Genomic DNA, 13188 nt, shown 5'->3' with positions numbered 1-13188 from the left:
GGAGAAGAAAAGGAGTTTGTGGATCCTACTGCTGCAATGGATTACATTAGAAAATACGTGATTAAAACCTAGGAATGGGGACACGAACCAGCTTCGTGGGAGCGTGCAACTTCTATAGAGGTTTGGTAAATCTAACTCTGTATTGACTCTATATCTGTACCGAACACTAATTCTACGTGGCTTTTGTTTCATTACATCGGTCTTAGTCAGCTATTTGAAAAGTTCAATGAATGTAGGTTGTATTTAAGCTTAGCGGGAGCCAACTTTGTTTTGTTTTGGCTCAATAGGTTACCAAATAAGCACGAATCGTGTGGATTTATGTGTGATGGTTTTTTGTTGGAATGGTCACCAGGTTCTATTAGGAGACCAAGTTCATTTTTTGGGGGAGGTTGGGGACCAGCCAGACAGTATTTTTTGTTGTTGTTGTTGTTTTTTTCTCATGGGTTGTATTGCAATGTTTATGTTTATCTACCTTCTTTTCAGTTGCAATGCTTATACTTAAATATCTGTAACCACTATGACTTCTTCATTGAGTGATTGCTTGATAAATTTTGTGAGTTGGAATGTAAAGTCTCTGAACCACCCAGTCAAACGGAAAAAAGTTCTTACCCATTTACATCAGCTTAAGGCCGACATAGCGTTTCTTCAAGAAACACACCTGCGCATTTCTGATCACTCCAGACTTAGAGGTGGTTGGATAGGCCAAGTGTACCATTCAAAATTTAATTCTAAATCACGAGGCACTGCAATTATAATTAACAAATCCTTACCTTTTGTGGCTACTAATATTGACGCTGACCCAAATGGACGATTTATTATTGTTGTAGGGAAAGTATATGGATTCCCTTTGGTGCTGGCAAACATTTATGCCCCCAATTGGGATGACTCCAGTTTTTTTAGTGATGTTTTTTCACGACTGCCATGTATGGCATCACATAATGTCATTGTTGGTGGGGACCTAAACATTGCCTTATCCTCTTTGGATCGCAGTTCTCAGAGGGTTATTCCTGTTGCTAAATCAGTACATGTAATTCACTCTTTTTTGGATACTTATGGTTTGGCTGATGTTTGGAGATTTCGGAACCCGTCCTCACGCAAATTTTCTTTTTTTTCAAATGTTCATAGAACATTTTCTCGAATAGATTATTTTTTGTTAGATAAGAAACTCCTTCCTCTTGTTGCAGATTGTGACTACAAGGCCATGGTCATTTCAGATCATTCCCCTGTTGCTCTCTCATTACGGATTCCAAATGTAAGTTGTAACTATCGGCCCTGGAGATTTAATCCGTTACTGCTTGCAGATGAAGAATTTAAACATTTTTTGCGATCTCAAATTGAATTTTTTGTCAGTATAAATCAAACCTCAGAAGTTTCACACTCTACTGTATGGGAATCTCTTAAGGCATATTTGAGGGGTCAGATTATTTCCTTTTGCGCAAAACAGAAGAGGGCCGCAACGGAGCATCTCACTAAATTGGCTGATCAAATTGTTAAATTAGATGCTGCATATAGTATTTCTCCCTCCCCTATATTATATAAACAACGATTGCAATTACAAACCGAATATAATCTTTTATCCACAAAACAAGCTGAACATCTTCTTTCTAAATCCCGAAGCGGCACATATGAACATGGTGAGAAGACAGGCAAACTTTTAGCGCAGCAGTTGCGACAAAGGACAGCTAACCAAGCTATAGCTGAAATACAAAATGATCAAGGGATAAAATATACAAGCAATTTAGACATAAACGATAGTTTTCTGCAATATTATCAAAATTTATACAGCTGTACTTCATCTGGTGATCACTCGAATATAGATAATTTCTTTGAAAATCTGAATATTCCTTTACTTGAGACAGATGCAGCTAATAGTTTGGAGGAACCAATTTCTGATCTTGAAATTCATAGGGCTTTGAGGAGCTTACAATCTGGGAAATCTCCAGGTCCAGATGGGTTTCCATCTGAATTTTATAAGGAATTTGCTCCTCAGATTATTCCATTGTTAAAGTCTACATTTGAGGAATCATTCATCTCACAGTCTTTACCACCGACAATGCGCCAAGCAGTTATTTCTTTAATTCTTAAGAAAGATAGAAGCAGTCTTAATTGTAGCTCATACCGCCCAATATCCCTACTAAATGTGGACACAAAGATTCTTGCTAAGTTGCTGGCTCATCGCTTGGAAAGGGTCTTGCCATCCATCATCTCACCCGATCAAACAGGTTTTATTAAAAACAGATTTTCTTTTTTCAATATTCGACGTGTATTAAATATTATTTATAACCAATCTGACATAGATGCTGCTGAAGTAGTAGTGTCACTTGATGCCGAAAAGGCGTTTGATCGGGTGAGATGGGATTTATTTTTTGCCACTCTTAGACGGTTTGGATTCGGGACAAACTTTATTTCCTGGATTAAAGTGTTATACTCCTCGCCGGTCGCGGCTGTTCGAACTAATAGTAATTTATCTAAGTATTTTCGGCTCCAGCGCGGTACGAGGCAAGGGTGTCCTTTGTCACCCCTCCTCTTTACATTGGTGATTGAACCCTTGGCAATTGCTTTAAGACAGCGATCTGACATCAAAGGGATTCTTCGTGGAGAGACTGAGCATAAAGTCTCGCTTTATGCCGATGATATGCTTTTGTTTATTGCAGATCCTTCACATAGTCTTCCAAAAATTTTAGATTTGCTTAAGGAGTTTGGAGCAATTTCAGGATATAAGGTAAATTTTGAAAAAAGTGAAGCCATGCCCATTGGTAGAGTAATAGGGGAATCGTCAACTGTTCTAGATCCTTTTAAACTCAGTTACAATAAATTTAAATACTTAGGCATATGGATTACACGAAATCACAAAGATTTATTTAAAGCGAATTATCAAGTGTCACTATCAAAGCTAAAACAAGATCTTGGAAGATGGGAGTTGCTGCCTCTTTCGCTTGGTGGCAGAATTAACATCATTAAAATGAACATTTTTCCTAAATTTTTGTATTTGTTTCAATGTCTTCCAATATTTCTAACCAAATCTTTTTTTAAGAATATAAACAGTCAAATTTCCTCTTTCATCTGGAACAAAAAACCACCGAGACTAAAGCAAAGTGTACTACAAAGGCCCCGGAGCGCGGGAGGCTTGGCACTCCCAAACTTCTTATTTTACTACTGGGCATCCAATATAAAAGCAATACTTTACTGGGTACAAGTGGATGATAATTTACCATCATGGGCAACCCTTGAAAAATTGTCAGTGAAACAGGTCACACTTAAATCTTTGTTATGTGCAAAGTTACCTTTGCAAAAACCCATTTCCAACTTTACTTCAAACCCTCTTGTTATACATTCAATAAAATTATGGAATCAGTTCAAGAGTCACTTCAAATTGACAGCATTATCCTTGTTTGCACCACCCCAGAGCCATTGTATGTTTCCTCCATCAATGATTGATAAGTCTTTTAGCATCTGGACAGATTTGGGAATCACATCAATGTATGAGCTCTTCAATGACAATGTCTTCAGCTCTTTTGAGCAGCTGAGGACTAAATATGATATTCCTGGATCTCACTTTTTCAGGTACCTACAAATTAGACATTTCATCGTCTCCAACATGGACTCCTTCCCATCTTCTCCCTCCCCATCGCTTCTGGACGATATCTTCAAGCTCAAACCCACAGTCAGGCGCCTGATAAGTGTTATCTATGGGTTATTAAATAAGTATAAGATGTCTACACTGCAGACACTTAAATATAGATGGGAGGAAGATCTGAGTGTACAGATTTCAGATGAGACCTGGAAAAATATTATTGACAGAATTTTTTCTTCATCCATTTGTCTCAGGCATACAATAATACAATTTAAAGTTGTACATCGACTTCATTGGTCAAAAACTAGATTGAGTAAGATCAGAGACGACTTTGACCCTACATGTGACCGCTGTAGACAAGAACCAGCCTCGTTATTACATATGTTCTGGACCTGTTCTAAATTGCAGAATTTTTGGAAAAATATCTTTGATACTTTTTCTAAAATATGTGGTTTTTCCCTAAGTCCTTGCCCGTTCATTGCAATATTTGGAGTGACTTTGGATAATCGCTTATCAAAAGCACAAGGTAGTTTAATTTCTTTTAGTGTACTTTTGGCTCGTAGGAGAATTTTGTTGAATTGGAAGGATGTATGCCCACCTGTGTATGGGCTTTGGGTCAGAGACGTTATGTATTACATTCAGTTAGAAAAGATAAGACACACACTAAAAGGTTCTGTCCAAAAATTTTATGATATTTGGAAACCTTTTCTTACCTATTTTGAAGGCGTAGAGGCAAAAGACATTGCAGTATAAATGTATATATTATTATTATTACTTTGTCTGGCTGGCTGGGGTTGAGGGTGGGTTTTGGGTTTGAACAAAAAAATATGTATGTTCAAAATTTTTTGAGATTTAAGCAAGTATGCTTGCACTTTGAGAGACAGATGAAAATAACATCCATCTCATGTATTTGTGTTCATATATGAGGCTTTAACGGTGATTGGAGCTTACCGTAAAGATTAGAAACAGCTGACCTGACTTTATTTAGAAAATGTAACCATACCTGTTACCTTTAACACCTTTAAGTTTCTACATGTTTCTGTTTCTATTACTAAAACTTAAAAACTCAAAAAGTGACCTGAAATTTAACTACAGATCAGACTTCTTGCTGTGAAGAATATAAATTTAACATCTGATCTAACTCTTGAAGAGCATTTTTTTTCAAGATGTCACATGGTTTCCACTTCCGTCTGATGAAATGCTGTTTTCTATCAATAGAAAAAAAAAACCCTGAATAAACTGGTTGAGTTGTAATCCTGACTAAATCTGATCTTTAATCCCTTTCTGATGGTTGTATTAAAAACTCCTTCTGTTCCTTTTAAAATCATCTTCAAAAAAACAAATTTACTCCTGTATTTCCTCCTCTTGAACACACAAATTCACGCCAGAATTGTCTTCATGAAATGTTGCAGCCATGCATGAAAAGCCACTTCTCTCAGTCCCATGCACAGAATGTGTTTCTCTAAATAATACAGGAGGACAGACCTTCACATACATGCAAGCTGCAAACAGGAATATCAGAGAAATCAAATATTAAAAAGTTTCCATTCCCCGTGGAGATGATGACTGCATTAGCCCAGTATTGTCAGCCGGCAGACATGTCATCTTACAAACTGCTCGTGTGCTGTGGATCTATGAAACCTGAAGCACAAAGACCTGCTGATAAAACAGTACTAAAGTCTGTTCCACTCATCCCAGCCTTCAGTAATCCTTTCAAGAGGATTGGAACAACATTAGACAAGAAGTATTTCAGTGATCTATGATATTTAGTTGTTGCTAAGGTGGAAGTTTTAGCTCCAGGATTTGGGAATTTTTTGTTGATGTCAACTTATTTATTTATTTATTTATTTATTTATTTATTTATTTATTTATTTATTTATTTATTTATTTATTTTAATTATTTAAAATCCCCAGGAAATTTGGGTTATTTTTTTTTCTTATCAAATTTGAAAACATTTTTTTTTTATTTCATTTTTAAAAATGATCTTGGTTGAAAAAAAAAATCAAGATTAAAAGCAAATTCAACTGTGTACCATGAATCACATTTGCGAACAGTTCCAAGCACATTTGTTTATCATCAATCACTGCTTCATTTCAATTGAGACCAAATTTCTGGATTTGGAATCTGAATCTTCTTTTATTTTTCACCATTCATAGTTTAAATTATTCTGTCAAAATAACCATTAAAGTTCAACAGTTCCAAAAACTGATTACTGTCACTTATAAATATTGTATAAGGCATATTTGCAATAAATGTTTGTTTGTGAAAAATATTTATGAGTGTATTCATAACAGGGAAAATTATAGAAAAAATCCTTTGAAAATTCAATTTTTATGTCATTTGAAAATATTACATATTTGCATATGTGTCTGTTCATAACAATCCAAAACTTTTAATATCTATAGTGCATGCATATGACCAGGGAAAAGCAGTTGATGTAAATTACAGAAAATGCTCCAAAATTCCCATTAATTTCTGTTAATCTCTGAATCCCATGAAAAGTTTTCAACTTTGAAAATGTGCATTCCCTGATTGTTGCACCTGAATGTACTTTTATATTGAGATCAATACACCTGTCTCTTTTATCACAAAAACCAAATACTCATTTGATGATAAGCTCAATTCAGCGACTGTGAAAAGATAGTAACTCCTATGCTAGTCCACTTTGAAAAGTTACATTGGGCAGCACATCAGAGCTACCTCCATTAACTTCTTACCTCCTGATTGGTTTGCTCTAAAAACCCCTCAGGCTCACACTGAACTTATTAGACTCTGCAGTTTCTGCTGATGCCCCAAACTCATGGATTGCCCTTCAACAAACTCTGGAGTTAAACTCTATCCCCACTTCTACTTTCACTGCCTGACTGTGTGATATGTTCGTAGGTCTCCATGCAGAAAATCTTTTGTATGTTCTGACTCTCATCTGCTGACTGTCCGCTAAATCCTGCTTGAGTTTTCCTCTAAGAACATAAATGGCTTCCTTCAACTCAGAGGGTGGGGAAAGGGGATCTGTGTGTTCTTGTGGCGGCATGTGTGCATGACATTGGGGTGAAATGCATCTTACAGTTGCAATTTCACCGCCTGGAATTCTTGACACTCTTTTTTTTCCAGTTTGACTGCTGCGTCAGATTTGACAGGGGGTGGTTACAGATGTGTGAGATGAACCATTTTAATCAAATATGTTGATCAAAGCACTTATTACAGCAACCAGAAGAAGTTTCATACTGAGAAAATATTTCTAGCATTTTCCCTTGATCTTCAAACTGTTCAATTTAAACCATAATACAAACAGGGTTTTCTTTGCCCCTCCTCTTCATGCTAAGCTAATTCTTCTCAGGCTGTGCCTCATTTACTGAGGGGCGACATGAACTGCACTTGAACTCGTTGCACATGGGAGCTTTAAGATTATAAAATAGGAAAGAAAAAAAACTCTCAGAGATGTGAAAACATGTTTCTTTATGGTATCTTTATCTTTATGGTATCTTTAGCAATCAAGAGTGAGAAATCGATCCTGTCATGTGAGATGTGTGGCTTCCATGCTGGTGCATGTGAAAACTGAGGCCTTGGGCAGAAGACTGACCCCCGTCATCAGTCGTCTCCCAGAACCTGAGCTCCACTCTGCCTGGTACAGACAGAGGCTCCTTAAACTGGGCTGCGATGTTAACAGGAGCTGTGATGACCTCAACCCCTGAAAAGAACAATGAGGAGGCCTGGTCAGTTTTGCTGTAAGCAATCCAAAAAGTACAAGCAACAAAAGTTTTACAAAGCAAATACTTTGATGAAATGTGTTTCATAAATAGAAAAAAAAATGTTTGGATAACTTGTAAATAAGTTTCATAAAACACAGTACCTTTGTGCTTCTCTATTTCAGCCAAGCACACCGATAACTTCCAGAGATCTGAGGAAGTCTGACTTCTACCAAAGAGCCATGCAGGCACATAGAGGAGCCGGGAAGGGGAGAGGTCAGAAGAAGACCACAAACACGGCAGACCAGCAGTCCTGGGAACTCTGAGCTCTACTTCTTTAACATTTCCTGGTACTGGCTCTTCAGGCTGGCCTGTCAGGACAAGGAAAAACAGAATCTGTACCCTTGTCTGATATGGTGTATAAACCCATTGTCTAAGATTTGTATGACAAATGTATAAATACTCAATAAAATGCTGCAGTGACGAGAACAAGAGATTAATTTGTGTTCTTTTTTGCAGAGAAGCATAACATGTCTCACTCATATTTCCATTTCCGATGGGTCTGTGGAGCTTCTTTTTGGACAGCAGCGTCAGGACACTCTCCCACACTGAACACCCAGTACGAGAAGTTGCACACAGACAGATGTCCACTTCCACTCCCTCATCAAGCTGGTGGTACGCCAGGACTTTAACCTGCAGCATGAACGGACCCTTCTTCAGTTCATCTACTGGCTGAAGGGTTTTTAAGCTCTGACGGACACGAACCAGTCCTGCAGAAAAAACACTTCCATATCAAATCATATAGTTTCTCGAAGTCCGATACAGATGAATCTAATAATAAAAACAGTAGATTTTTAAGTAGATTCTAAGTGACATGAACATGACTAAATGTCAAAGGTGGCTTAACAAAACTATTATGAATGTTACTTTTTTAAATTCAAGAAGTTGTTAGTACAGACTACAGTCTACTATGAGTGTAGTAGAGAGAACAAAGTATCTTTATTACTGTAATCAGGCCACTCTCTGCCACAAAAGCTATATGACTGTTGATGACATAATCAAACATAATCTTCTAATAGGTCTGTATGGCAGATTTACTGGCACTAAATTGACTGCAATTTGCGTCAGTTAGCATTGGATTTTATTAACAGAGTAAGGCTATGAATAATTGGCATGTATTGGTTTTAATTCCTCTTAAAGTGGACATATCATGCTTGTTTCTCCTTTTCACTATGCCAGACTAGGATGCCTGTAAAGCATTTCTGCCCTCAGTACAAGTCATTTAGTTCCTTCATTGCCCCACAATAGCGTTCTCAATATCCTCATTTTAGGCCATTCTGAAGATCACGTGAAACGCTCCGTTTTTAGAATGACCTCCAGTAACCTCGCAACGTCACAGCCCTTTGTGCTCTGATTGGTCAGTTCTATCAGAGGGGCGGAGGGGGTAGAGCCAGGGGGCGGTTTTTGCAGCATGGCAGTATTTATAAAATTGCCACATTGAATGGAGCAGACCGAGCGAGTTTGCTGTTTGTCAAAACTTCAGCGTAAGGCATTGATAGCACTAATAAAATGGCAGAGTGTAGGATACGTCCTTTTGTATTGGACCCCGAGTCAGACTTGGACGGTTCTGCAGCTCAGGAGGAAGAAAATCCACCTCGACACAGATCATCTCAGGACGCTCCAGTGCGGTGAGTCAAACCGGTACTGTAACATGTAGTTTATAAGTTTATACTCGGCTCTTGTTGGGTGTATCCCTCGGTGGCGGTTGTGTGACTAACTGACATCACAGAGGAGGAGCTGCTTTATCAGATTACTCCAATAAAAAGACAGGATCCTCGAGTCGTCACAACGATCAAAATCTCGCAACCAAATGTCCATGACCTATTTTCAGAGGCATCAAATCTCGCTCTAGGATATTAGAAAAAATACAATATCTCATTTTTTGAAAATTCAGGGGATGTAAGGTCTTGTTTTCAAATTCATTATATTATTTGTAAGTATTAATCCAGGGATCAGTATGATATGTCCCCTTTAAACACGGGACAGAGAGTTCTCTGATTTATTTTGAAATTCCAAAGCGGAAGTCTGTGTAATTTGTGCGGCGCGCTATGTAGTACATTCAGATCAATTTCCGGAGCGGAATTTCAAAATAAAAGCCACAAGCAATACGCATAATTCAGCATGTTAGTTTTGAAAGGAAAATTAGCCTAAAACCCGGACTTAGCATCACATATCTGTCAAAAGAGACGGCCTGGCTTGAGTTTTTGATCATACCTGCAGGACTGAGTCTGAACTTTCCGTCTGTTACCGCCATGAGCAGCAGTCTGCGACACAGGAACTCTGGGAAGCACAGAGGGGTGTCTCTGTACTCAGTGTCTGGATAATCCCAGCCATAACCTGCAGCACTACAGAACCTTCTCAGCAGAGGAGTCTCCCACCTTGAAAGAGAAATACACCAACTCAAACTGAAGCTGTCCAGCTGCCACTTCTTCTGTGGGAGTGGAACGAAACTTACCTGCAGTTTATGATCGTGTAAACAACTTCGCAGCTGTCGGTGGTTGAAGTATACAGATGTCCTGTCCTCCACCGGGTGAAAGTTTTGATCAAATATTTCATGTAAAGATACACTGAGCTCGGGAGCTGCTTACTGTCGAGTACATTTCTTTTCAGCGCCGTGTGTGAGGAGTAAATGTGAACATAAAACAAATACAAAGAACTTACTGAGAGCGAAGCAACAATGCAAATGTATGTATTTCCCATTGTTGCCCGAGATGATAAACTGTACATCACATTTATCAGAAAAAGAAACACGTCTTAGATTGTAATCAATGTGCAAAGGTGCAAACACCGCCCGGCTGGCTGTTTATTGAAGTACGGAAAGCGAGTCAGAACAAACTTAACGCGCTTGACTATCAGAAAAAAACGCTGATTTTTGACAATCATTAAACAAAGATGTACAAACATTAGTTTGCTTTGAAATTTTTATTTAACACAAATGGAGTTTTAACCACCAAACCTTTTCATGTACAATTAAAACCAGTGAAAAAAAAAGGACCGTTCCAATATGCTCCTTTTTTTATTTTGAATTATTGGTAATTATCAAACAGGTCAGGATGTTGTGAATTGATGTGAGTTGTTAAATGAAATCATTCATAGTCCAGTACACATTTCCTGTGTCATACAAATGTTTCTCCAGAAGGGTTCCTGAGGTGATGGTGCACTCTCTGACAGCAGACCGCTTTGTCCCCCTTTAGGCTCATCTCGTCATCCAAAGAGAAGCAACAGCACAATGCAGACTGAATTTACTGCTATTAATGGCACTGCAGGGTGAAACAGACACAACAGATGATTAGAGATCAAAACCAAGAGGAGTCTTACATCTTTCAATGAATGATATATTAGCACATCAAATGCAAAAAGGAACAGTAAAGAAGATGACTAAGTATATATTTTACAGATGTTTATGTCCTGGAAAGAAGAGTCAGGGGAGGAGGTGTTTTAACAAATACGTTTGGATAAGCAACAACAAACAAAACAATTAAAAACAGACATAGATGCTCATTTTATTTTAATTCTGGGCAAGTACAGCTATTTTACATGAAGTAACACACTTGTTCTAAGGACTTTTATATTCAAAATTAACCAAGCTTTCTTGAACACATTATTGTTAATCTTGTCATTTCTGGCAACAACTGTTTTTGCACTGATCACATCACTAGCCTTTTTGTATTGTGTCTACATCTTATCATCTGTATAATTCAAAATTTAAAACTTGGAAACTAAATTATTTTTTCCTGAACCATGCAGATTTAGTTTTTGTAATGTGGCTTAAGATTTGCAATCAAGGGCATTGCTATATCACAGAAAAAAAAAAAAAAAAAAAAAAAAAAAAAACAGGCCTTCTCTTAATTGTATTTCAAACCAGTTACATTATTATTAAAATATTATTAAAAAAGTCAAATCATTATGCTTAAAAACTATTTAATTTCTCTTGATTATTTTCTCCTTGTGTCTCATTTTTTTGTTTAATCTTGATCTGGGTTCTTAGTAGTCCGTAGGACAGTATTTCCTTCATACATGGATCCCTATAATGAAGAAAACTTTGAAGTTTGTGTTGGTCAAAACTACGGACAGGATTTGAAACAAACACTTTATCCTAATCGCTTTATGATGTCTAAGTCAGTATGAGGCTGCCTATGAATTTATGGTAAAACTAGTTTTCACAAATCAAACCTGAGCCCAATTATTGTAGACAAATACCAGCCACGGTGGCTGGTATTTGTCTCACACTTTCTAACCCTGTATTACTTCTACTGATGAGTACATAAAACATCCTGAAGCACTTTGAGGTGAAGTGGTTACCTTCTACCTGCCAATGCATTATTTGGAGGAGCTCCAGCAGGAAAAAAAGTTTTTAAAAAAAAGAGTAATTATATAATTTTACAAAATGTAGACACCAGGAAAAGTATGTGACATGTTTTGCAGCTTTATCAGTCAGAGGGCTTATTTAAGCCGTGGAAGAAATCCAATCCTGTTTGTCCTTTTTGTCTTCTGTCTTAATATACCTTAACACGTTGGCACTAACAGCATCAAAGCCTCATAATAACCACATGTCATTGTCATGCTTTATGGGAGTTTGTTATGTCTAAAAATTCTGTGATATTATAGTGACTTCTGGTCAGATTCTCCACGGTATTGTACAGGGATGCATAATTATTTTATTTGGCTTGTTGTGTCCATACCAATCAGAAAGCTGAGCCTCAAAGTGACGTTATTGTACGAGTCTGTATGTATGTATGTAGTATGTGTATGTATGTAGTATGTGTATGTATGTAGTATGTGTGTGTGTGTGTGTGTGTGTGTGTGTGTGTGTGTGTGTGTGTGTGTGTGTGTGTGTGTGTGTGTGTGTGTGTGTGTGTGTGTGTGTTAGTGTGTTATTACACTGACCTCTCATCACTGTCCTCACAGAGCGAATGAGGTTCATCAGCTGCACTTTGATGCCCGGTTCATCCCCGAAGCCCCCCACACTTTGGTCCACTCCCCAGCCAACTGTAACGTACAGAAAATTAGCGTAGCCTTATAACTGTTCCTCATTTAACAGTTGTTCACTTCAAAACCTAAAAATTAATGTGATATGTTAAAGTTGTACACTAGGAGTGACTTATGTTGTTAAAATCCACTAAACGCATGAAAGTGTAAAAAAATACTCCTGTGGTAAATAATAGCTAATGAGTTAGCATTAGCCATTCGGTTAGAAATCTACACAGACAAACAACATTCTGACAAAGCTACTCACTTTTGCTCAGAAATCTTTCTTCGTGTAGTACAGCGACGGCGTTGACGCAGAGGATAGCAGCTTGAATGAGGGAATAAAGAGTAAAAGACATTTTGTCTGGTGTGAAGAGTTAGCTGTTATGGGAATGCCAACGTAGCTACGGTGGCTGGGAAGGGACACACCTCTTTACAGCTTGTGGAGATGCCGTGACGTTGCGCCTTTCTGATTGGACAGTTCACAAATATTCTTTCAGTCTCTGACTGTTTACCGTGTGTCAGCAAAGGAAGACAAACCATCAGATGAGTTTGGACTCTGTCGTCGTTAAGTATAAAATACAGAATGAGTCTTGTCAGTGTTTTTTTAATCGTTGGGTAATGCTTCCTGACATACAAATAATTTCTTTAAAAAGTTATACATTTTTTCACGTTTAAGTCTTTTGAATGTATAACAACTTGTGATATAAAAAGCCAAGTAAAATACGACAAATGCCAAAAAAATCGAATTTGACATTATGAAAGAAATGGAAAAAAAAGCCAACAAATTAACCTTGTCTACAAAAAAATATTATATATTTAACCTGTGATACCATGTGATAAAAAAATGTTAACAAGTGTGTCCTGTCCAAGAGCAGCAGCAACACATTTCAGTTAAG

The 13188-nt window shown here is 37.5% G+C and overlaps 2 protein-coding genes across 2 annotated transcripts; both read right to left on the bottom strand.

The window, feature by feature from the left end:
* Positions 1-7066: 7066 nt before the first annotated feature.
* Positions 7067-10160, bottom strand: LOC141789907 (uncharacterized). Its single transcript, XM_074669442.1, has 5 exons — positions 9777-10160; positions 9536-9699; positions 7801-8031; positions 7426-7632; positions 7067-7263 (listed from the first exon to the last, which is right to left on the bottom strand). The coding sequence occupies exons 1-5, from the start codon at positions 10046-10048 to the stop codon at positions 7067-7069; spliced, it is 1071 nt and encodes a 356-aa protein (XP_074525543.1). The 5' UTR covers positions 10049-10160.
* Positions 10161-10346: 186 nt separating this feature from the next.
* On the bottom strand, positions 10347-12730 carry ier3ip1 (immediate early response 3 interacting protein 1). Its single transcript, XM_074669443.1, has 3 exons — positions 12558-12730; positions 12209-12310; positions 10347-10581 (listed from the first exon to the last, which is right to left on the bottom strand). The coding sequence occupies exons 1-3, from the start codon at positions 12646-12648 to the stop codon at positions 10526-10528; spliced, it is 249 nt and encodes an 82-aa protein (XP_074525544.1). The 5' UTR covers positions 12649-12730; the 3' UTR covers positions 10347-10525.
* Positions 12731-13188: the final 458 nt, after the last annotated feature.

This window comes from Halichoeres trimaculatus, unplaced genomic scaffold, assembly GCF_033239565.1.
Source record: "Halichoeres trimaculatus isolate MK-OKI-2021-1 unplaced genomic scaffold, fHalTri1.1 fHalTri1_scaffold_5, whole genome shotgun sequence".
NCBI lineage: Eukaryota > Metazoa > Chordata > Actinopteri > Labriformes > Labridae > Halichoeres > Halichoeres trimaculatus.
This window is presented reverse-complemented; position numbering and strand designations above follow the sequence as displayed.